Consider the following 23411-nt stretch of genomic DNA (forward strand, 5'->3'; position numbering starts at 1 on the left):
CCTTTTTGTTGTCCTTTTTGTATTATTGTTGTTGTTATTGATGTCGTTGTTGGATAGGACAGAGAGAAATGGAGAGAGGAGGGGAAGATAAAGAGGGGGAGAGAAAGATGAGACACCTGCTTCACCGCTTGTGAAGTGCCTTCCCTGCAGGTGGGGAGCCGGGGGCTCGAACTGGAATTCTTACGCTGTCCTTGTGCTTGGCGCCACATGCGCTTTACCCGCTGCGCTACCGCTCGACTCTCGCTTCACTACCATTCTAAACTAAAAGTAAGAGCTATGCATAATGAGTGTATTCTGTGCCTCAAGTTTGATGCGAGGAAATACCTGTACTATTTCAACTCCATGAGGACTCTCTGAAGGTAATGTCAGCATCATTTCTCTCTCTCTCTCTCTCTCTTTTTTTTTTTACCTGTGTACTGATCAGCTCTGGTTTATAGTGGTGCAGGGGATTGAACCTGGGACTTCAGAGCCTCAGGAATGACAGTCTGTTTGCATAATCATTATGCTATCCATCCCCACCCCCAGCACCATTTCTCTAAACAGGTTTAGGGAAGTTGGGCAGCCTCCCCCAGGTCTGGGAACACCTGCAGGATTGCCCAGATTCCCAGCAGGACAGAAACAGTAACCCAGAATCACAGGGGAATGGAAACAACGCCAGGTCCCTCCCTGACCCCACGGGCCCTCATCTTCAGGGAAGCGAGAGCAGGTGGCTCAACGGTCGAGGCAGTAGAACAGAAAAGCGACAATTCCACTGTGCGGTCAATTCGAGCCTGGACTAGCCCAGCGCTTTCTCACCGAGGGGGCGTGGCCTCCAGGAGGGATGTGGCCTCCTTATTGGCGTAGTAACCTTGTGGGCGTGGCCTGGGCGGTGAGACGGAGGTTTGACCGCCCAGTAGGCGTGTCCATGAGGGGGCGTGGCCGGAGGCGGAAGCGGCCGGCGGCCGGCTCACTTCGCCTGTAGTCTGCTGGGTTCTTGTCCTTATCAGGGTCCGGAGTTCTCCCGGCCTCGGGAACCGAGCGAGGTTCGGGGCGGTGATGGGGGCAACGGCGCGGACAAGGGGAACACCCTACAGGGGCCAGACTTGCGAGTGTCGGGGAGCTGGGGCCGGGGTGTGGGCTGGTGACGGGCTCCGGGGCTTGGAGAGGGGCGGGAGAGGGAGCCCACCTCACTTGACACCTCCTCTCCGCCTCCTTTCCAGGTCCAACCCGGACCCGAGCTCGACTTTCCGAAGAGCCACGTCCGCAAGACTTTCGGGGGTCCTCCAGCTAGCTCCTCACCTCCATGGGCCAGACGGCCCTGGCGGGGGGCAGCAGCAGGACCCCCGCCCTGCAGGCCCCGTACCCTGACCTCTCCTATCCCGAGGGCCTGGAGGAGCTGCTGTCTGCCCCCCCTCCTGACCTGGGGGCCCAACAGCGCCACGGCTGGAACCCCAAGGACTGCTCAGAGAACATCGAGGTCAAGGAAGGGGGCTTGTGTTTTGAGCGGCGCCCCGTGGCCCAGAGTACTGATGGGGTCCGCGGGAAGAGGGGCTACTCTAGGGGCCTGCACGCCTGGGAGATCCGCTGGCCGCCGGAGCAGAGGGGCACCCACGCCGTGGTGGGCGTGGCCACGGCCCGCGCCCCGCTGCAGACTGACCACTACGCGGCGCTGCTGGGCAGTGACAGCGAGTCGTGGGGTTGGGACATCGGGCGCGGGAAGTTGTACCATCAGAGCAAGGGGTCCGGGGCTCCCAGATATCCAGCCAGACCTCAGGGGGAGCAGCTGGAGGTGCCGGAGAGCCTGCTGGTGGTTTTGGACATGGAGGAGGGGACTCTGGGCTACGCCATTGAGGGCACCTATCTGGGGCCCGCCTTCCGCGGGCTGAAGGGCAGGACCCTCTACCCTGCAGTGAGCGCTGTCTGGGGCCAGTGCCAGGTCCGCATCAGCTACCTGGGTGAAAGGAGAGGTGAGGCCTGGGATGGGGTGGGGACTTTCATCATGTCCCTCGAGCTGGGGGTTTGGGTGGGACTCAATGCCTTGAAGAGGCATGGCAATGGGTGTACATCTTAGCCCTGATTACTGGCAGAAGGGTCTTCACCTGTGCCGGGGTAAATAGTAGAATGGTATGCAAAGAGACTATCAGGCCCAAGGTTCCGAAGACCCAGATTCAATCCCCTGTATCACCATAAGCCAGAGCTGGGCAGTGCTTTGGTAAAAAAAAAAAAAAAAAAAAAAAAAAAAGGGTCTTCACATCAGGTCACCCCATCCTGTTCTCCCAACAGCGACAAAAGTCAAAGGCAGGTCTGGGGAAACAGCAGACATCAGCCCTTGGAGCAAGGGGTGTGAAGGGTACTAAGCTAGGTAGACTAAATCCAAAGGGAGGCTAGCAGTGCCAGGTTGCCAGGGTGTGTCCTAGCTCCTCTGGGATCCGAGCTATTACTTCCTTCTTCAGTCAAATCCCAGAAAGGAGCCATCTAGGCCCAGGGCACCAGGGATGAGAGCAGCGAGGAGGCAGGGCCTGCGTTGGGGTCAGGGCAAGGTTGAACTTGCCTGCCTCTTCTCCCATCGCCATGGCAACAGCCATTTTTTCATCTCACCAGCCTCTGCACAAGGCTTCTAGAATCAAGACCTATGGCAGCCCCCTGGCCCCAGCTGAAATAAAATGGGGATGTGTAAATTCGGTGACACCACCCACCACAAGTGAGCAGATGTGGAATGTCAGGGTGCCCCAGACTCCTCCTGGGGGCCAAGGTGGGAGTGGACAGGCAGCAGCAAAGGGTAGTCAAGCAGGAGTCTTGAGGATGTAGGGTTGGAGGCTGCACCCTAACTTACCTTTCCTTCCTTTTTTCTCCCAGCGGAGCCTCACTCCCTTCTGCACCTGAGTCGCCTGTGTGTGCGCCGTGCCCTCGGGGATCCTCGGCTGGGCCAGGTGTCTGTTCTGCCCCTGCCTCCTGCCATCAAGCGCTACCTGCTCTACCAGTGACCCCTGGGGCACCGGACTGTGCTGCTGAGGTTTTACTGTACCCTTTCCTGGGGGATGGCACAGAGGCACTGGTGGTCTGGGGTGGCCATGTAAAGCCCAGGGGACTGTGCCCCTGTCCCACCCAAGGCCCCAAGTCTCACCCAGAGGGATGGAGGCAGGGTGTTGTTATGCAAGGCTGTGGCAGCCTGGTACGAGACGAGTGTCTTTTTTTTTTTTTTTTCCTTTTCTTTCCCCCAAGTAAAAATAGAATGTGTTCTTCTAGAAATCTGTTTGTTTTTCTTCCCCCTCTCCTATACACAGGTCCTGAGGCTGCCTCAGAAAAGAGAGGGATTCTGTGGGAAAGCAGTGAAGAAAGACAAACCATGGGGCCTTAAGCCAGGTGTTTATTGCCACTGCACAAGGGACTGCTCACATACACAACACACACAGGTGTTGGCACCATGGGAGATGGTGATGCCCCTGGTCTCTGGGGGTGGGGTGGAGTGGGCAGACAACTGGGTTTCCTCTCAGCTCTCAGTCTCCTGGTGTGAGGCGGAAGGAGGATGGCTTCTCCTGTCCTCACTGGAGTATGCGGGGAGCCCTCTCACACACCCCTCCCCAAGCAAACTCCACCCCTCAGTCAAGAAGATGCCACCTTGGTGACATGCTTGGTTTCAACTACAGCAAGTGGAGATGGGCCTGGTCCCAGCCATTGTAGCAGAGGGGTGTAAACATGGTGGTGGGTGGCCTGGCGGAGGCCAGGAGGGGCAGCAGACACCATTGGAAGCATGTGCAGGGGCAAGGAGCACAGCGGAGCCTCTGGGCTACCTAATCCCTGGCTTAGGAATGGGAGGGGCTCATTGTTTGGCATTGATGATATCCACAAATTCAGGCTTGAGCGAAGCTCCGCCCACCAGGAAGCCGTCCACATCAGGCTGGCTGGCCAGCTCCTTGCAGGTTGCCCCAGTCACAGAGCCTGGGAGGGAGGAGAGAGCTCCATCAGGGCTGAGCCAATTCACTCCACCCTATGGCTCAGTCCTGTTCTCAGCCTATCCCACCTCACCCCAGAACAGGGCCAGGCCCCCTCACCTCCATAAATGATACGGGTGCTCTGAGCCACTGTGTCAGAGATGTTGGACTTAAGCCATCCCCGGAGCTTTTCGTGTACTTCCTGGGCCTAGAACAAGCCAGATCAAGTAAGACTCTTCCCCCTACCATGGGGTGAGGGGGTAGGCGGGGGAACGCTAGGCACCTGAGAAGAGGCAATGCTGGTTTGAGGGTTAAGAACCCTGAGACCCAAGTCAGAACATCAGAAGTGGCCCAGAAGGTGGCACAGTGGGTAGTGTTAGACTTACAAGCATGAGGTTTTGAGTTCCACCCCCAGCAATACATGTGCCCAAGTGATGGTTTGCTCTGGCTTCTCTCCTCTCATTAATTTTAACAATAAATAAATCTCTCTTTTTTAAAACCAGAGCACTGTTCAGCTCTGGTTTATGATGGTGTGGGGGATTGAACCTGGGACTTTGGAGCCTCAGACATGAGAGTCCCTTTGCATAACCATTATGCTATCTACCCCCACCCAATAAATAATTCTTGGGGATGAAAAGATAGCATAATGGTTGTGCAAAACACTTTAATGCCTGAGGCTCTAAAGTCAGAGGTTCAATCCTCAGCATCACCATGAGCCAGAGCTGAGCAGTGCTCTGGTCGCTTTATGTCTTTCTCATCAAAATCAATGAATGAAATAATAATTCTTACAGAACACCAGGACCCCATCCCACCCAGGTGCTCAGCAGGCAAGTCACTCTCTTCTGGCCTTGGGGGCCCCTGTCTACAATAAGGCTGTTGCCACCCTGTCCTACCTATCACAGCAGAATGGGAGGAAGGCAGGGTTTCTGGGTAGGATTACCTGTTGAGGCGTTGCGGTCTTGCCAGTACCAATGGCCCAGACAGGTTCATAGGCCAGGACCACCTTGCTCCAATCTTTCACGTTATCTGAGGGACGAGATCAGAGACGCTGGGTGAACAGGAACTAGCAAACCAGCCTTCCCCAGGTAATGAAGAATCCTGTCCATAGACCGCCCCCTGGTGGCAGCTGAGGAACAGCACATGGGATCTGTCTCAGGGAAGGATGCAAGTGTTTTCACCCTCTTTTCTCCTCCAGTTTGTGTTGGGGATCAAGACCCGTCCACCCTCTGTGCATGGAGGAGGGGGTCAGCCAGGACACCTGGCTAGGCTCAAAGGTCCTTATCATGCCTACCTGCGATGACCTTGGTTTGCTCGAAAACGACCTTCTCAGTGATGCCAGCTTCCCTCTCGTCCAGCTTTTCCCCGATGCAGGCGATCACCCCGAGCCCCTCTGCCAGCGCATGGGCCACTTTCTGTCCAATCAGCTGTTGAGGATACAACTGGTGAGCCACTCACTCCTCTGGAAAGATGGCACCCCAGCTGCTTTGCTGGCTACTAACCTCATCTGACTCTCCAAAGACGTGCCTTCTCTCGGAGTGGCCCAGGACCACCCACGTGGCTCCACAGTCCTTGATCATGCCAGGGCTACAGGAGGAGACAGCCAGACTCAGCTTGGAGCCCCTCCATGGCTTCCTCCACTGGGTCCCTGTCCCTCCGGTTCTCACCTGATCTCCCCAGTGAAGGCTCCGTTAGTTACTTTGTAGCAGTTCTGCGCAGCCACTGCGATCTTGGGATCCAGCTTCTGCCTGGCGAAGTCGATGTAGGCGGTGGGGGGCGCGCACACCACCTCTGAGGATAAGATGGTGGGGGCCCGGGATGAGATCACAGGGATCCTTCATTCTCCTGAATCCTCGGGGGGGGGGGGGGGGGGGGGGGCTTTGGATTCCCTTGGCTTTCACTTCTTTTCAGCTCAGTTCCGTGGCTTCCCCCTTCCCCCTCACTGGATGATCTTTGTTCACTTGCTAGGCCAGGCTGGGCGGGCGCCCAACCCCAGAAAGCGTGGCCCTGGTACTGCCCTCTGCACTTTTCACAGCCGTGGTGGCTTGGATTTCCCAGGCTATTCTGGGCCTGGGCATCTCCTAGACTCAGCATTCTCTGGGGGGCAACCACGCCTCTCTTCTAGAATAACCCCCCGCCCCCACCAGACAAGGCTTTCACAGCAAAAGCAGAAGGGGTTGCCTTCTGGCGTGTGCGGTGGGGCTTGGGGTGGGGGGAACCAGGAAGGAGTGAGTGTGAGTCCCCAGCCAGGCCCAGCCACCCTGTGAAAGGTGGGGGCTAGCCACGCCGCTCAGGGAGAGGGATGGCAGGGTGCTTGGGAGGTGGCAGTAGGGGCGGGCCGGGCGGCCGGGGGCTCTGCTATCCCTAGAGGTGCGGGGCGGAGTTTCGACTACGTGCGGCGGTGCACGGAGCCCCAGCCCTGAGGAGGCCCAGCGCTCCCACCTCTCCCAGTGCCCCTCCGATCCAGCGCCCCTGGCCAGTCCGCCACTCGGCCACCTGCCCCCACCCTGGAACCCCGAAATTCCTTCCCGGCACAGTCCGAGCGCACCACTACACGGGGCCCGCGGCCTTAGCCCTCGACACACCCCTGGGTCCGCACTTGAAGGTGGGTCGCTGTTTGGACCGTAACAGCCTCGTCCCCAGTCCGCACCCAGGTCCCACCGCACACCCCAGAAGGCAGCCCCTTCTGCTTTTGTTGTGAAAGCCTTGCCTGCTGGGGGCGGCGGGGGATCCAGTGCCCCCTTGTCCCCTCCACCATCACCCCCACAGCGCCTGGGGCGCGGGGCTCACCAGTGTCGGCCGGCAGCTTGGCGGCATTCAGGGTATTGATGAGCTCCCCTAGGTTGTTCTTGCGCCCGTTCATCTTCCAGTTCCCCCCCACGAAGAACTTCCTGGAGGGCGCCATGGCGGTGGTGCCGGCACACTGAAGGTCAGCAGGAGCGCGCAGCCGCGGCCACGGGCCGCTTATGTAGAGCGCCGTCAGGCAGAACTCCGCCTCCTCGCAGTCCTCCTCCATGGCTCGCTCCGCCCCGCCTGCCCCGCAGCCCGCAAACCCAGCCCCTGCAGCCCCGGCCCCTCCGCAGCCCCCGCCCGCCCGCAGCCCCCTGCCAAGGTTCTGACGTTGCCCCCTTTCTTGTAGCAACGTTCTAGGGCCCAAGGTGGGGGCTCAGCCCCCACGCTCTGTTGCTTGTTCTGACAGAGGCAGCAAGAACTGGAGGCCCTGTGCTTGGGGGACCCCACTTCATGACCGCTGTCCCTGAGAGGTCACAGGGGCTGCCCACGGGAGCTAATTGCTCCCCCCAACACACACTGCTAGTTTGGCCAGTGCTGGCCCAGAAAGAGGGTGCTCTGGCAACTCTGCAGCTAGGAAGAGCGCCACACCTCCATCCCTGGGAGGAGGGGGCTCTGAGAGGAGTTTCTGCAGCTCTAGAAAGAGCCCTCCACCCCCATGCCAGCAGGCACCTTTAACCCAGGAAAGGTCTGGCCCCAGTGACTGCAGGAGGAACAGGGCTCAGAGGGGGTGGGGAGGCCTGCCCCCAGGGGTACCCACTCTTTGCTCCAGCTGGCTGAGGGCTAACAAGACTGCAGAGAGACTTGGGAAATAGCCTCTTGGGCCCTCTCGACAACTGGGAAGATGTCTTCATCTTTCCTGTGTGCTGTCACCCCACTCTGCTTACTGCCAGTGGGCAGGGGTGCTGAGCCCAGAGGCTTTTTGGCAGTTGGCCTTCCTGCCCTGCCCACTTCAAGAAGTCTCTTGTGGACACCAAACAGGACACAGGTTAGCTACTGTACTTTTATTCACATCATGTGTTTTGGCATTTTCCAAGAGAAGGACAGGGAAGAGACAGGGTGTGGAGAGACCAAGGCAGGAGGGTGAGGTCCCCATTTCCCTCGCACCTCTCCTTTCCCAACCACATGGGGAGCAAACAAACAAGGACGGGGGGGGGGGGGGGGGGCACAGGCTGCACAAAGCTACACCCACACACACACACAGATAATCCCCCCCTCCATCCCAGAGGCTGGGCAGGTGGACAGAGAAGCAGAGCATTGTGGGGTCCAGGGCAGGGAAAGCAATGAAGTCTCCTCACAGGTAGGCGGCTGGGCCCCTCCGTCCCATTCCTGGTTCACAACCCCCTCCCCCAAAGTCTCTCAGTGCCTCCCCTGCTTGGTGTGGCCACTCTCCTGTGGCCTCTAGCTTCTTCCCTGCTGCTGGGGACAAAAAGAAAAAGGGTCCAGAGCAGGGGGGCCGAAGTCCATCCCGCAGTGGAGGGGAGTTGGGGCAGGCCCTTAGCTGGCCACTCTCTGGTAAAAATAGATGTAGCCCAGGTCCTTGGGCGGCTTCTCAGAGGCACACACTTTCTGGTCATTGTAGATCACCCATCTGGGGAGGAAGGAAAGGGGTAAATGCTGGGGGCACACCTGGATGCTTCTACTTCAGTTTCCCTGACACAGCCCCTCTGTGGGTCCTGCCGACTTGGGAAGCAAATGCTCCCAGCATCCCCTACTGGCCTCCAGAGCCCCATAAAGCTATCTGAAAGGAACATGCAAATCTCACAGGTTTAGCCACCTGGGAAGCAGCACAGTGGTTAAAGTACTAGACTCTCAAGCATGAGGTCCTGAGTTCAAACCCTGACATGATGTGTGCCAGAACCATACTCTGGTTCTTGTAAGTTCTCTCTCCCTTCCCCTCCTTCCCCAACTCCTCACCAAACACATACCCACAGGCTCATTTACCCCTAGTGTCTTCTGACCTTCTAGTGTTCTTTTTTTTTTTCTCTCCCCCCCCCCCGACCTTCTAATGTTCTATAGCAGCCCCCACCCATTCCCAAGAGGCAGGGTTCAGCAAATTCTCTGAAGATGGCTAGGTAGTAAACATGTCAGGCTGTGGGGCCAGGAGTGGTGCACCTGGTCTAAGCACTCACACTATAGTGTGCAAGGATGCAGATTCAAACCCCTGGTCCCCACCTGCAGGGAGAAAGCTTCACAAGTGGTGAAGCAGGGCTGCAGGTGTCTCTCTATTTCCCCTCCCCAATTTCTTTCTGTCTCTATCCAATAATAAAAAAAATATTTTAAAAAATCATTTCAGGCTGGCAGAAATGAATGTGGCTATGTTCACGAGAACTTTATCAATGCACGTAGCCCAACTCAGCCACCAGCCAAACCCTTTTGGTCTCTGTGTCCTCATGAGATACTGTTTCCTCAGACCTCCCAGGTTGCCCCTCCACAATCCCACCACCAACCACACCCGTTAGGAGGCACACTGCCAGCCCCTCACCTGCCTTCCTTCTTGATGTGGCAGACGTAGTGACCACACATAGTAGAGGTGCCCATGTGACTAATGAAGGCAAACAGCTGATATTCTAGGAAGGAGACAGGGCAAAGAGAAGGGTGAGGGGACTGACTCTCTGAGCAGCAGTCAAAGACAGACACAGCAGCTCACAAGGTACTGTGTACACTCAACCAAGTGTGCCACTGCCCGGCCCTAACAGCTCACACTAGGGACAGGAGTTCGGGGGGGGGGGGAGTTGGGGGTGGAGGTAGGCATGGGGCATATTTGGGGCAAGTCTATGTCAACTGCCCAGCAGTTCCATCTGTGGAAAGCAGGAGTGGCTCCTCTGGCTGCTGGGGGAGGCAGGACAGCTCTAGGCTAAGGATGCAACCTGGACTCGCCCTGTTCCCTGGGGACACCTACTTCCAGGGCCGTCCCGGACTTTGGGTCCCACTGGCACAGATTCAGAGATGGAGTCGGCAGCTGAGCGGCCTTCTGAGATGTCCATGGCGGCCTCTGCATCAAGGTCATCAATGTGACTGAAGATCCAGTCCACGGCTCGCTCTAAGCTGTTGTTCTTGGAGGGAAGGGAGAATTTATTTAAAAAAAAAATTTTTTTTTATTATCTTTATTTATTTATTGGATAGGGACAGCCAGAAATCAGGAGGGGATGGTGTGATAGAGAGGAAGAGAGACAGAGAGACACCTGCAGCACTGCTTCACCACTCGTGAAGCTTTCCCCCTGCAGGTGGAGACTGGGGACTCAAACCTGGGTCCTTGCACATTGTCACATGTGTGCTCAACCAGGTGTGCCACCACCTGGCCTGGGAGTCACTTCTACTAAGTTCAGGGATCAGAAAAGCAGCCCCATGGCTTCTCCATCCCAGCCGCAGAAAGAAGGAGTCACACTGCAGCAGTGGCTTTGTCTACACAGGACAGACCTGGCTGCCTCCTCCCCCCCAACTCCCTTACCGTGGCACGCAGAGCCTTCAGGGCCTGGTCCCGGGAAAAGCCCATGGAGACGATGGTGCTCACACAGTCCTCCGGCGGAGGCTCGGCCGCTGCACTGGTGGAGCCTGGCCCACTGGAGCCAGGCAGGATGAGGGGGTTGGCGAAGTCTGCACAGAGTAGAGGTTGGAAGGGGTCAGGTCGTGGCACACCCAGCTGAACATATATACATTACAGTGTACAAGGATCAGGGTTCAAGCCTCCAATCCCCACCTCCGGGGGGGGAAGCTTCATGAGTGATGAAACAGTGCTGTAGGTGTCTCTTTCTCTCCCCTTTCCCTCAATTTCTGTCTATCTCTACCCAATAAATAATAAAATCTTTTAAAAAATACATTTAAAAAAGAGGGAGGGAGAGAGAAGAGGTTGGAGTGTCTGGGGGAAGGCGGCTGTTCCCATCCCACCCATGCCCCAACCCCATCTAACCTGGATCGTCCATGTGCGACATGACCCAGTTCATGGCGGCCTCGGCGCCGCTGTTGCCTGTGTAGTACACAGCTTTGCGGCAGGCGTCCATGGGAAAGCCCATCTCCACCAGCTGGATGATGACTGACTCATCTAGCATGGGTGCTGCGGGGTAGGAGGAGACACAGGGCCCTGACTCCTGGGGCCACAGTCTGTGCTCCTCCCAGCCCCCCACCCACCCTCTCAAAACCTCCCACTCCATGCAGTTTCCTCCTCCCAGGGCCAGGCACCTTCTGGAACTAACACAACAGCTCAGCCTGAGGTGGGTCCAGCATCCTGAGGGCACAGAGCTGAGACTGCAGACTCCCCTTTGTGCATATGCTTACAGAAGGGGCCCTGATTATGACGGGTGGCACCCTGTCTCCAGCCAATGGTCAGTGAGACTGGCACTGGCATAGGGGGAGTAGCTGGGGGTGGGAGCCAGATGAACCCCCCCTTCCCTACCCTCGTCCAGCCCGAGAGGGCAGAGGAAATTTGAAAGGGAGGACAGGAGAAACACACAGGACAGGGTCAGAGAGGCCCCCCCACCAGCAAGGGAGAGAGACAGGCAGGAAGAAGAGTCACTAACATGTCGGAGAGGAGAAGTGAGGGGAGCAGAAGGAGTCTTCGTCTTCGTTGCCATAAAAACCAAGGCTACCTTTGGGCTCGTCCGGCGTGACCAGGGGCGGGGCAATGTCGGGCAGCTCCTCCTCACCAGGCTGCAGCCCGGTGCCCCTCAGCTGGGAGATGTCAAGCTCCTCTGGCATCTCAATGGACACATCTACAAGGGGAGTGGCAGGAAAGAGGGGGCCCTCAGCAGCCCCCGAAGCATTCCTTGAAGGAAGTGGCACCTCTAGCCCCATCACCCTATCTATTTTGACCCAGCTCTGTGCTAAGGAGCAGCTCCGTGAGGTGCCACCATCACTACCCCGCAGTGGAATATAACCAACAAATGTAATTACACCCTAATTACTGCTCAGTGGAATAAAATAACTGTGAGCCCGGCTTCTTGTCCTGCATCTACCACTGATAAAGAAAGGACAAAGAAGAGCGGCATGACAAGAAGACTTCACACTCATGTGGGTCTCAACTGGTCTAAGAAACAGTGTTAAATCAGCAGTTCTCAGGGCTAGGTGGTGGTGCATCTGGTTAAGCGCACATGCTACAATGCACAAAGGACCCAAGTTCAAGCCCCTGGTCCCCACCTGAAAGGAGGAAGCTTCACAAGCAGTAAAGCAGTACTGCAGGTCTCTGTCTGTCCTCCCCCTCTCAATTTCTCTCTACCTCTATCAAATTAACAAATAAGCAAATAAAATATAAAAAAATAATAATACATTAGCAGTTCTCAAGGTGGACAGTTGCTTGAAAGACCCCAAAGAGCTGGTTCAAGATGACAGCAATGGGAACATCTTGCCAATTAAAAATAACTAAAATGAAATCAAAATGAAACCATCTTGATTGTTAAGTCTAACTATAGTCAAAGGAGTTTTTTTTTTTTTTAACATTGTTAGCCAGTGCTTTTCCAACTGGAAGCATTTTTAAACATCCAAGGTACAATTTCCCTCTCCAGAGGGCAGTCAGAGAAACAACGGCTTGCGTGTGTCGAGCCCTTTTCGTGTTCTAGCATTTTCTCTGCTGCCCACGCCTGCCTGGCTCATCAAAGCCTCCATACCCAGTTTCTTGGGCACCCAGTCTAAGCCAAAGGTGAACTTCTTGATCTGGATGACCAGGTAGTCGGGGAATGAGGCAAAACGTGTGGTCCTAGAAAAGAGGGAATGTCCTGTTACTCACAGAACCCCAAGTTCTCTTCTGAAAACCCCTGCAGTTTGGGTTCTGAGGGGGCAGGAGGTATGAGAACCAGAGGACACCTGGATGTCTGCACAGCCAGAGCAGCAAAGGGGTGATGGCCGGTGGCCCCTAAGGCCAAAGTACGCCTTCAGCTCTCAGGCCCGTGCCTGAGGCAGGCGAAACATCGGGCCACTTGCTGCAAAGTCTAATTCTGCCTACAACTGATGCCTGTGCTCTGAGTACCTTTGCTTTGCCAGAACTGAGGGAGTGACAGGAGATGGCACAAGAACAGAGGATGAGATGGGGCCCTGCTGGGGCCTGCAGTTCTCCTGGAGCCCACTCACCCCAGTGACACCTCCCTGAGAGTCCCCCCACAGAGGAACAAGAGAATAAGAAAGTGGCAAGAGGAGTTTTGGGGATTTCCCCTAAACCTGGCCCTGTCCTGGAACTTTCAGCCAAGACCAGCGGGACTTACTTGACAGCAACTGACTTGGCCTGCAGGGCTGTGCTCCAGAAGTCCTCCACCTGCTCAGGGGCACCATAGGCCTCCAGGCAGGAGCTGAAGGGCACCTGGGCCCGCACCAGCTCAGGCAGTGGCAGCTTCTCCTCCTCGGCTTGCCGCTTCTTTTCCTCATATTCTAGAAGCTCCTCTGGTGACAGAACAGGGTGCATCCTTCAGAGTGCTGCTTTGTCTCTTGACCATCTCTGTGTCCATGCTCCATCAATTCCTTTAGCCTCCCCCCCCCCCCTTTGTACATCCACGTAAGGCCGCACCACTCTTGACAGCTCTGCCAACAGGCTACGCTGAGGCTCAGCCTATCTCCCCACCATGGCCCAGCCTTGGGCCTTTGGCTGGGTCAGTCCAGGACCCCTCCTGGGCCTTGGCCTCTGACCTTTGTTGAGGGCCGCGTCCATGGGCACTGGCAGCTGCATGATGTAGTCTACTCGCTGGGTGTACTTCACCTTCTCAGTGGCCAGGCACTTGATCTTCTCCTCCACCAAGAAGCGGAACACTTCGTTCGGGTTCTCAGAGCTCCGGCAATTCCTCTACAGAAAGGAGACAGGTGGGGAGGTCCAGGAGGCCAGGGAATGAAATGGCTGAGATGGTTTCTAGGGGTTTGGGAGAGGGGTAGTGGAAGAAGACTGACACCACAAGGCACGGAGACATGAGAAGCCCTTCCTCCCTGTTCCTGATTCTTGCTTATATCCCCTTTTACAAACAAGAAGCTTCCTTGGCTCAGTTCCCTGGGTCTATCTTTCACTAGGCCAGGAGCCCAACAAGTGTAGGATCACCACTTGGAGTTCCAGCTCTCCTCAGGTGCAGGTGCTATTCACAGGAACACTCAGAGGAGCCTGGGACTCTTGTGTTTCAGGGCTGGGACTGAGCTGGGGCTGACAGTGAACAGGATGGGCAGGAGGGAGATAGGAAGTCTGTGAAGAGTACTCTGTTGCCATCTTCCCAGCCCTCACCTCCACCATGTTGATGAGGTGAAGAAAGAACTCCTGGGCATCCTGCTGTCTGTTGGTGGAGAACTCCGGGTGACCCTTGCCAATGAGGGCCTTGAACATCCGAGGGGCGATGCCTTCTTGAACTTCCTAGGCAGAATCGGGGCAGTAATTTAGCTGGAACTCTTTCTTTAGACATCTTGCAGAGCTCAAAGTCTCCCCACAGTTCCAGAGTCTCAAAGGGGCGATTTCTAGGCTCACCTTTTGTTCTGGGCCCTGCTCTCCATCAGGTGACTCTGGTGTTGGCTTCGAATACGCTCCTGAGAGGAGACCATGGCCCAGCTTGGCTCTGCATCAGCATTCAAAAGAATCATTTAGCTTCAGTGGACTCCTGACCAGCTAACAGCTACCCCTTCCCCTTCCCAACTTAGCCCTGGTGGTGCCCCTCCCCCACAGACAAGTCTGCAAAATGTGTGACCCAGAGGTTCCACAGAAAGCAAACTCCAAGCAAACAGCAGGCCCAGGAGACGATCATCAGAGAGCTCGCTGATCAGGATCCAAACTGCTGCTCATTCCAGGTGGTTAAAGAGGCTGGCGTGAGCCTTGGTACTCAGGCCCTGGCTACGTACACCTGGGTGCTGAAGTCCTGGGTAGGGTCCGCTGGTGCATTCTGAAAGATTTTCTCCAACTTATCCACATACCTATGGGAAGGAGCATTGAGAGGCTTTGGCCTGGGCTCAGAGGAAAGTGGAATGGGGCGATTAACTCCAAGGTTAGTGAACAGGTTCCTATGTGGTTGAAGCCTGGAGTCCACTTATTTTTTAAAAACATTTTTTTAATATCCATATTTATTTTCCCTTTTGTTGCCCTTGTTTTTTATTATTGTTGTAGTTGTTGTTATTGCTGTCATCGCTGTTAGATAGGACAGAGAGAAGTGGAGAGGGGGGAAGACAGAGGGGAGAGAAAAAGAAAGACACCTTCAGAGATGCTTCACTGCCTGTGAAGCGACTCCCCTGCAGGTGGGGATCCGGGGGCTCAAACCAGGATCCTTACATCGGTCCTTGCACTTTGTGCCACATGTACTTAACCCACTGCGCTACCGCCCGACTCCCTGGAGTCCACTTCTTTCATTCCAGTAGCCTGCCCTTCCTCCTCTTCTCAACTAAGTCAGCATGCAAGGCACACTCAGGCATTCTTTCCCAGCCCATCCCCAAAAGAGAGAGAGCCAGGAGATAGGGAGACAGTCTAGGGAAAGGGTAACATTCTGGTTCATGTTCTATGATCCAGAACTTGATAAGTAAAAAGTTTTCACAAAGGCCTCAGGTCCTTTTAATGAGAGGCCGAGCTGCTTTATGCTAACCTTTATGCTATCCTGGCACTTTACCTTCCTAGTGTCCTAGGTCCTCCCCTCTCCTTTCAGTCTGTGTGAGGTGATTGCCTGATGTCACTGGCCTGAGATAAAGACCAGCTGTTCCACCCTGAGAGGCGGTGCTCCTCTCAGCAGTAGGGTCTGTATGTGGCAGAGTGAGCTGGCTCCCCTCAGAGCACGCCTGCAGAGTGCGGCAGGCGCTATTTTGACACTAACACAGAGGTACTGAGGGCGGCTGAGGAGTGTGTCTAGAGCTGGAGACCAGGACAGGAGCTAGAGCCTTTGGATGCAGCTCCAAGGGAACAGGGCAACACTCACTTCCTCTGGAAGTCAGGGATGCTGAAGAGCACCTGGACCACGGAGTTGAGGTAGCAGCTGTTGCCCAGGTTCCGGATGCCTGTGTAGCCGGGCCCAAACAAGGGCTTGAGGGGCACGCTTGACTCCTGGATTAGCTCCCACTCGCCAATCCGCTGGTTCATGTCTATCTCCAGCTCTGTCATCGTCTTGTCCGTCTGTGAGGGAAGGAACAGGGGCACATGGTTCTCACCTAGGGTCTAGGGGACACCCTGCAGGGACCACTCTCCAGAAGGCCCCAAGCCTTCACGAGGCCTCTGCCTGAAGAAAGGAGATGAATCCAGTTCCCAGATGTGGAGTGTTTTCCTACAGTTAGTCTCCTCACCACTTCTTCAGGGGGAACTTCTTTCATTCCATCTGACCCCTAGATCATGCCAGGTTCCCTGCTGGGAGCTCTCACGGCCCCTGCCGGGTCACAGGCCACTGTTCGCAGTGACTCACGTATGTGTGTGAGCACAGCTCAGGTGAACACTTGCCTTTCCCATCATCCACACCTGGCTTCTGTCTAAGCAAGGCCCAGGCCTGTCTCACTCCCCACGGGACAGCACATATAAGGTACTCAGCAGCGTTACACTGCTGAGGAAATGATTCTGGAAAGTTCTTCTTCTTCTTCTTTTTTTTTTTTTTTTTGCTTCCAGGGGCTTGTTGCCTGTACTATGAATCCACTGCTCCTGGAGGCCACTTTTTCCCATCTTTGTTGCTCTTGTTGTTATTATTGTTGTTGGATAGGGCAGAGAGAAGTTGAGAGAGGAGGGGAAGATAGACACCTGCAGACCTGCTTCACCACTTGTGAAGCCACCTCTCTATAGGTCGGGAGCCAGGGGCTTGAACCGGGATCCTTACACCGGTCCTTGCAATCTGTGTCATGCGCACTTAACCCAATGCACTACTGCCTAGCCCCCTGGAGTTTTTTAAAGGGAAGCCCACATACCTTGGGGTGGGTTACCTGTGGCAACTTGGGGACCTCACCTTTTGCATCTTCAGCATGTCGATGCCGAAGTGGGACAGGTGCTCGGCCAGGTTGGGGTCCAGGACCATGTCATCTTCGTCGTATGAGTACACATCTAGGGCACAGGGCAGGCATGTCAGAGGGAGGCTCAGAGCAGGCCGGCCACCAGCACAGGAGCACCCTGGTGTAGCATCTCCTATGAGGGGAACTCTGGGGAACCCCCTCAGATATCAGTGAGGTCACAAGCTTTTCTGGGAGGCACTGTCAGGGAAGATGAGGTGAAAGAGGGCAAGAATGGGAATCAACTGTGACCCCACCCCAGGGGAAGGGTAAGGCAGGTTTGAAAGCACACTTGCTTAACAGATCCTGACACCACTTCTAGGAAGCGAAACTCCTCTCAGTTAAAACCCATTTTGCTTCAGCCTGGGAGGATGTGCTGCAACATGAAATTTTGTGTTCAAGCCCCACTGTCAAATGTGCCAAGAGTGATGCTCTGGTTCTTTCTACCTCTCTCTCACAAAGCACACTGCAGCATGGAGGTGGCTGGGGCTTGGAGTGGAGGGCAGGGGGCGGTCAGTACCAGCTCCATCGGGTGTGATGGTCCCCAGCTTGACTGCCAGCGGGTAGCCGGTCTCCCTGTAGTGCTCCACAGCGTGGTTGTTGCCCCCAGTGCCGTCGAAGTAGCGCCGGCCACAGAGGATGGAGCCATCTGTCAGGTTGAGCCACAGGTTCTCTCTCATGTCACACTTGGAGCACTTCCAGCCGCTAACCCAGAGAGAAGGGAGTGAGCCCAAGTGGGACAGGGCTGGGTCTGCCTCCTCCTCACCAATGTCCCTTCTTCTGACATCCCCAAGCCTTGTCTGTCACCTCAGATCTCCTTCCTCTCCCGGCTCCATGTCCCCTCTTTCCCCCCAGGAGGGTGGTCTTTCTGACCCTGCTCTAGGAGTGTGCCCAGAGGCACGGGACCAGGCCTTACCAGGGAGGGATCCGAGCTGGGTTGTCCAGCTGCTTGAGGTGGAAGGCATGTTTAGATACCTGGCGCACTTCCCCATCCCAGGCCTGCACCTCCTGCTTGCGGGAGGCTGAGTCGGCCGACAGGAGAGCGTCCACCGCACTGGTTACCTGGGGGAACAAAGGGTCAGCGCGCCCCAGCCCCTTGCTCCAGATTTCTTATGGCTTGATGTCGGGGGTAACACACGGCATCCTCTGTACCCGATCTCTGACGATGTCAGGCAGTCCCCCCAGACCATCCCGGGCGATCTCCAGGTAGTCCGGCAAAATAACAATCTTCACGTCCTCCTCGTATTCAAACTTGTCCTCACTGAGGTCAAAGCCGCCTTCGACACCTGAGAAGGAAGAGGAGGGAAGTAGGATGGGTACCACTGGTTGTGTCCCCCTTCTCAGAGCACCTCAGCTGTCCCCTGTAGAACATGAGGTCACAGGCCTAGTCAGGTCATTGAGGGCTCTCCTGGTCGCCCCATAAGCAGGACAGAGCAGCTCAGGGTGAAGACCAGGGCCAGTGAGGTGCTCACCAATAGCCAGCCGCGTGGGCTTCTTCCGGGGCGGGTCACCGGTGCCTGTGGTGATGTCCTCCTCTTTCTGCAACGGGGCAGGAAGGACAGGGCCAGCAGTGAGCACCAGAGAAGTGACAAATGGGGAGGAAGGGCAGAATGAGGCTGCTTTCTCTGGGAAGAGAATGAAAAAACAACAAAGACAAAAAGAAGCAGAATTCTATGGATATGGGACAGTGCTTTGGTTTCTCAATTTTTCTGTTTTACTTTTAGTTATTTTGCATAGAGATAGAAATTGAGAGAAAGGGAAAAACAGAGAGGGGGGAGGGAGGGAGGGAGGGAGAGAGACAGAGAGAGAGAGAGAGAGAGAGAGGAGCCTGTAGCTTTGCTTCACTGCTTGCGAAGTTTTCCCCTGCAGGTAGGGAGTGAGGGCTTGAACCAGAGTCCTTGTACCCTGTAATGTTTGCACTCAACCAAGTGCACTACTGCCTGGACTCCTCAAAACTTTTTTTTTTTTTTTAACCAGAGCACTGCAAAACTCTGGCTCACAGTGCCTTGAACCTGGGACTTCAGAGTCTCAGGCAAGAAAGTCTTTCACATAACCATCATGCTGTCTCCCCTGCCCTCGTATTTCTCTTTTTCCTTCTCACTAAAAATAAATAAGTAAATAAATAAATAAATAAAGGGGTGGTCCTAGAGGTAGCAGCATAAATAGTGTTAGATTCTGAAACGTGAGCTCCCAAGTTCGAACCCCAGAATCCCATGTGCCAGAGTTCTCTCTTCCCCTCCATTTCATAAATTAGAACATAAAAAAAATTGTAAAGGGGCTAGTGAGATAGGTCAGCTGGTAGGGTGCCTGCATTGCCATACCCACAGCTCAGGTTTGAACCCCCAGCATTATGTGGGGGCACTGAGGCACTATGCTGTCTCCTCCCTCTCCTTCTCCCCCTCCCTTTCTGAACAGTTGGCTTGGGGTAGTGAATTTGCACACGAGTGAGGTCCTGGTCCTCTAAGTAAATAAACATCTTTATAAAATTAAAAGAGAGGTTTGGAACTGGAAGGTAGTTTAGTGGCAGAGCACAGGACTTGCACGTGTGAGGTCCTTACTTTAATCCCCACACCACATATGCTAGAATGGTGCTCTGGTTCCCGCTCATTAAATAAACCAATCTTGAAAATTAAACAAAGGGGCTCCCTTGGGAGGGCACCTGCTTTGCCACAGACGTGACCCAGGCTCAAGCCATCCCCAACCCCTGTACACCATGCAGGAGGTCTATGGGATTCGGGAAAGCTTCAGTGCTTTCCCTTTCTGTCTCTTCCTGAGAAAGTCACCCTGGAGTGGGGAAGTCCCAGCAACACACGAAGTAAAGATGTTCTCACCTTAAAAACAAACAGGGGGCTGGGCAATAGTGCAGCGGGCTAGGAGCTTATGGTGCAAACGTGCTAGGGCCAGCATAAGGATCCCAGTTTGAGCCCTCAGCTCCTTACCTGCAGGGGATCGCTTCGCAAGGGGTGAAGCAGGTCTGCAGGTGTCTCTCTTTCTCTCCCCCTCTCTGTCTTCCCAATCTCTCTCCATTTCTCTCTGTCCTAACAACAATAACAATAACATCAACAATGAAAAACAACAAGGGCAACAAAAAGGGAAAAAGGTAAAAAACAAACAACTAGGTTCCACAGGTTTTTCAGTGAGAGAACATATACTTCACACGAATGATATCTTGGGTTCAATCCCTGGCATGGAATAAAAAAACGAGGGTGGGCAGAAATAGCACGATGACTTGTATACCAGACTTGCAGGCCAAGGTCCCAGAAATTCCAAGTTCAACCCCTGGCACCACCATGTGTCAGGGCTAAGTGGTGCTGTGGTGTGTGTGTGTCACTAAGATAAAAGAAATAAAGTATTTAAAAGGAGAATGGTAATAAACTAAATATGGAATCAATTTAAATGCTAAGTAAAATGAATGAAGCTAAAAAAAAAAAAAATGCATGTATCTGTGATCCAGGAGGTGGTGCAATGGATAAAGCACTGGACTCTCAAGCATGAGGTCCCAAGTTCAACCCCCAGCAGCACATGCACCGGTGTGATGTCTGGTTCTTTTTCTCCTATCATTCTTATTAATAAATAAATAATAAAAAAGAGCATGTATCTGAGTGTGTATCTGTTGACTCCTCATGCATGCAAGATTCTTCTGTTCCCAGGATGATTTTTTTTCTTTTTCTCTCTTCCTGTCCCCTCTCAATAGATAGAGGGAGACACAGAAAGGAGGAACATCTATGGAGTTTCCCATGGTGTTGGAGCTATGGTTCTTCCATGTGGTACCAGGGCTCAAATGCTGGGTTCATGCTTGGGAGGGCATGCTCCATACATGGTGATCTATTTCTCAGCTATGTGTGCTGAGTTTTTATGGTGCCAACACACAGAGACAAAAGGGAGAAATTCTGGTGGAGCCATCAGTACCAGGCGCCGGGTCCGCCGGAGGTGCAGATAGACGCGCTGGCCAGTCTTATTGAAGTGTCTCTCCACATACTGCTTCCCGAAGCCCAGGAATGTGTTCATGCAGATGTAGAGGCCTCCCTCAGACTCCTGCAAGACAGGAGGTGAGCAAGGATGAAGCCTGGCCAGCAGGGAGGGTAAAACGCTAGCTTCCAGAAGAAAGCTATGGAACCTGCAGAGCTTGGGGCAGGACCTAGGGCTTCCCACTTCCCATCTATTAAGCACCACCTGGGCAACTACCGCTCATCTTCCTCCTGGCTCCTTCCTGTGTGGTGAAACCCTGCAGTTAATTGCAGAGAACTCCTTTTACCTCTTTTCTGGATTCAAGAGACCCAGGAGCTAAATGGAGACTAAATACTATGGACTCCTAGTGCCAGAGATAACACTGAGGGGCAGGGAGGAAGGCCCTTTCCCGGGCAGAAAGACCTGCATGTCAGCCAGTGAACCTCCCCACCACGAACACCTTGACAGCCTACTGATCTTCACGATTCAGGGGACCTTCTGGACTGCAGGTGAAGGGTCCAGTGTCTGAAGAGCACAGCTGGCCAAGCTCTCCAGCTAAACCTGGACCCAGACTGGCAGTGACTTGAAGCCCAGCCTTCTCCAGACACCACCCTGCTGCCTCTGCTTTGACCAACAAATCAGCTCCCCACACCAGTTCCCTCAGTTTCCAAGCACAAAGTTATCCCCTCCCCAGCAGGGTCCAGCATCACCTGGTGAGGCAGTGACAATACGCATAAGCCAGGAAGAAAACAGAGAAAAACAAGCCTCCACCTTACAACACTGCTTTGGGGACAGCGGTGTGGGGGGTGGGGCAGGGGAGGGAAGGGCTGGCCCTGTTTTTGTGAATAGCCTGAAAATGGAGGAGGAAATCAGAGATAACAATAAAATCTCCTATCAGATCCAAGATTCTGAACAATGGCAGTCATCTTCCTCCTGGATTAAAAGTCTCACTGGCCTTGAAAAATTCTCCAGTGATATGAGAAACAGGGCACAGTCTAAGGCACTTCGAGGTCCCACAGATGCTCCCGGAACAGTATGAGTTACACTGTTCAGGAACAAACAGAACAGGTACCAGGCGAATCAAATCTGCCCTCTTTCTTCCTCAAACCCAATTTGAACACCATCCACTATGCCAGACATTGGGCTGCAAAGCAACCAGGGGATCTCTTGACTTGGGGTGGGAGAAGGAAAGTGTAAGAATACAGAAACGCCTTTTGGATCACTCAAAGCCATTCCTGAGGAGAGTGGCAGGAGCATAAAGAGGGACTCACTGCCTTCTGCCATCTGCTGGCAACCAAGAACTGCTTTTCTCTCAGGGAAAAAGAGGGGTTTCCCCCAGCCAGGAGTCTGACAAACCTGGACACGTGTGAGGGCTCACAAGGAAGGAAGAGGCATCTGTCTTGCCAGGACTTGGGAACCTGGAGCCCTTCCCTGAGCAGTCCTCCTTCGGCTCAGCCAAAAAGCGGATTTCTGAACAGCACTGCCCGAGACTCAGGTCAAAGCCAGGCAGACCAAGCACACCACAAATCACAGTGATGATCCTGAGCTGGGCCTTGGCTCATGCTGCCATACTCAGCACCTGCGATGCCGTAACCAAGTCTTTTCACTCTGACTTGCACTTTTCCCTGCCACGAGCTGGAGGGGCTGAACACACTGGGCAGGGCCCAGCGGGGCTGCAGGGGAGGCTGGGATGGGGCGGATCCCTCTCGGTCCAGGCTGAGGCTCTGGCCTGGCCGCAGGCTTGTCTCTGTTTTAGGGCGACACAGGAAGGCAAAACTGCAGGAAGGGAGGCACCGGGTGGAGCCTGGAAAACCTGAAGCACGGTGTGGGTGGCGGCTTTGTCTAACGAGTCAGGGGTGGGAGATGGAAAGGGCCCTGAGTATCCTCCAAGAAGACACCACGTCTGCATATGTATATGTATATTTTTTTTCTCCAAGGGTTCCCTCTGATGCGTTGGGAAGGAAAAACCATGGCTGTGGCCACAGTTCGCTCAGAAGGGAACACGACTACAGCTTTCCTCCCCGTGTTACCGCCGACCCACCTCGCCACCTCCCCGCCCCCTGCCCACAGTAACCATGTGAGGAGACTCCCCAGCTCGGCCTTTCTCAGCAACGGCCGTCTTTATGGCCGCTTCCAGACTACCAGGCGCCTCCGAACTACAGTCCCCACCCCCCAGTCCTCCTCCCTAACCCTGGCCCAGAACAGTGGGGGTCGCCCCATCCATCCCACTCGAGACTACAAAACCCGAAGGGCCATGCGCGGCAGGCGAGGCCACCTCCCATCATTTTGCAGGCATCACTTGGGGGATGTAGTCCGACAGTCGGAGTGCGCCTCCACCTAAGAACGGCAACGAAGGGCGTGAGTGACTACAATCCCCACAGTACTCCACGAGCCCGGGAAGGGCGAGGCGGGCGCAGGGGCTTCTGGGGGCAGTAGTCACACGCCAGCTCGGGCTAGCGAAGACCAAAGGCAGGGCGGAACATAGAGGACTACAAGTACCATGATGCAACGCAGGGAGGCGGCCGTCCCAGCCTAGCAGGGCCCGGCAGAATGACCAGGGCGATGGAAGGAAGTCGTGGTCGCTACGGGCATGGGCAAGGGGCTTACCGGTGTGTCGAAGGAGAAGGCGCACTCGTCCTTGTGGACCCGGTCTCCAGCCTTCGGAACCCGGATCGTCGGTAATACTGACAGCAGCGCCTCCTCACTCAGCTCCGCCATGACACCGGCAGCTGCTCCTCCACACACAGCGGCTCCCACCGTTCCTAGTTCCCCACCCCCTCCTCGGCTCGCCTATGAACGCTCCCGGTGGGCGCATGCGCCGAAGGAAAGACGCGCGAGACTGGCAGTTGGACAGAGCCGGCCCTCAGCGCT

The 23411-nt window shown here is 55.0% G+C and overlaps 3 protein-coding genes across 6 annotated transcripts; 1 reads left to right on the forward strand and 2 right to left on the reverse strand.

Moving 5' to 3' along the window:
- Nucleotides 1-908: 908 nt before the first annotated feature.
- SPSB2 (splA/ryanodine receptor domain and SOCS box containing 2) lies at nucleotides 909-3228 on the forward strand. 2 transcript variants are annotated; one of them, XM_007537050.3, is made up of 3 exons: nucleotides 909-1022; nucleotides 1200-1946; nucleotides 2836-3228. In XM_007537050.3, exons 2-3 carry the CDS (start codon nucleotides 1283-1285, stop codon nucleotides 2961-2963), a joined length of 792 nt encoding a protein of 263 aa, XP_007537112.2. In that variant the 5' UTR covers nucleotides 909-1022; nucleotides 1200-1282; the 3' UTR covers nucleotides 2964-3228. The 2 variants fall into 2 exon arrangements, with proteins under 2 accessions (XP_007537112.2, XP_060046128.1); XM_060190145.1 differs by having other exon boundaries at nucleotides 951-1084.
- Nucleotides 3229-3326: 98 nt separating this feature from the next.
- On the reverse strand, nucleotides 3327-6939 carry TPI1 (triosephosphate isomerase 1). Its single transcript, XM_007537047.3, has 7 exons — nucleotides 6699-6939; nucleotides 5576-5699; nucleotides 5411-5495; nucleotides 5203-5335; nucleotides 4852-4937; nucleotides 4032-4119; nucleotides 3327-3918 (listed from the first exon to the last, which is right to left on the reverse strand). Exons 1-7 carry the CDS (start codon nucleotides 6922-6924, stop codon nucleotides 3800-3802), a joined length of 861 nt encoding a protein of 286 aa, XP_007537109.2. The 5' UTR covers nucleotides 6925-6939; the 3' UTR covers nucleotides 3327-3799.
- Nucleotides 6940-7687: 748 nt separating this feature from the next.
- USP5 (ubiquitin specific peptidase 5) lies at nucleotides 7688-23319 on the reverse strand. Of its 3 annotated transcripts, none has more exons than XM_060190146.1 (20): nucleotides 23148-23319; nucleotides 20502-20627; nucleotides 18065-18131; nucleotides 17745-17878; nucleotides 17509-17654; nucleotides 17113-17297; nucleotides 16553-16647; nucleotides 15548-15741; nucleotides 14490-14561; nucleotides 14122-14209; nucleotides 13885-14010; nucleotides 13308-13461; nucleotides 12890-13064; nucleotides 12299-12387; nucleotides 11216-11407; nucleotides 10609-10752; nucleotides 10150-10295; nucleotides 9601-9754; nucleotides 9188-9268; nucleotides 7688-8289 (listed from the first exon to the last, which is right to left on the reverse strand). In XM_060190146.1, the coding sequence occupies exons 1-20, from the start codon at nucleotides 23256-23258 to the stop codon at nucleotides 8282-8284; spliced, it is 2487 nt and encodes an 828-aa protein (XP_060046129.1). In that variant the 5' UTR covers nucleotides 23259-23319; the 3' UTR covers nucleotides 7688-8281. The 3 variants fall into 3 exon arrangements, with proteins under 3 accessions (XP_060046129.1, XP_007537107.1, XP_007537108.1); XM_007537045.3 differs by having other exon boundaries at nucleotides 9184-9268; nucleotides 23148-23318; XM_007537046.3 differs by having other exon boundaries at nucleotides 9184-9268; nucleotides 11285-11407; nucleotides 23148-23317.
- Nucleotides 23320-23411: the final 92 nt, after the last annotated feature.

The sequence above is a fragment of the Erinaceus europaeus genome, chromosome 4 (genome assembly GCF_950295315.1).
Source record: "Erinaceus europaeus chromosome 4, mEriEur2.1, whole genome shotgun sequence".
Classification (NCBI taxonomy): domain Eukaryota; kingdom Metazoa; phylum Chordata; class Mammalia; order Eulipotyphla; family Erinaceidae; genus Erinaceus; species Erinaceus europaeus.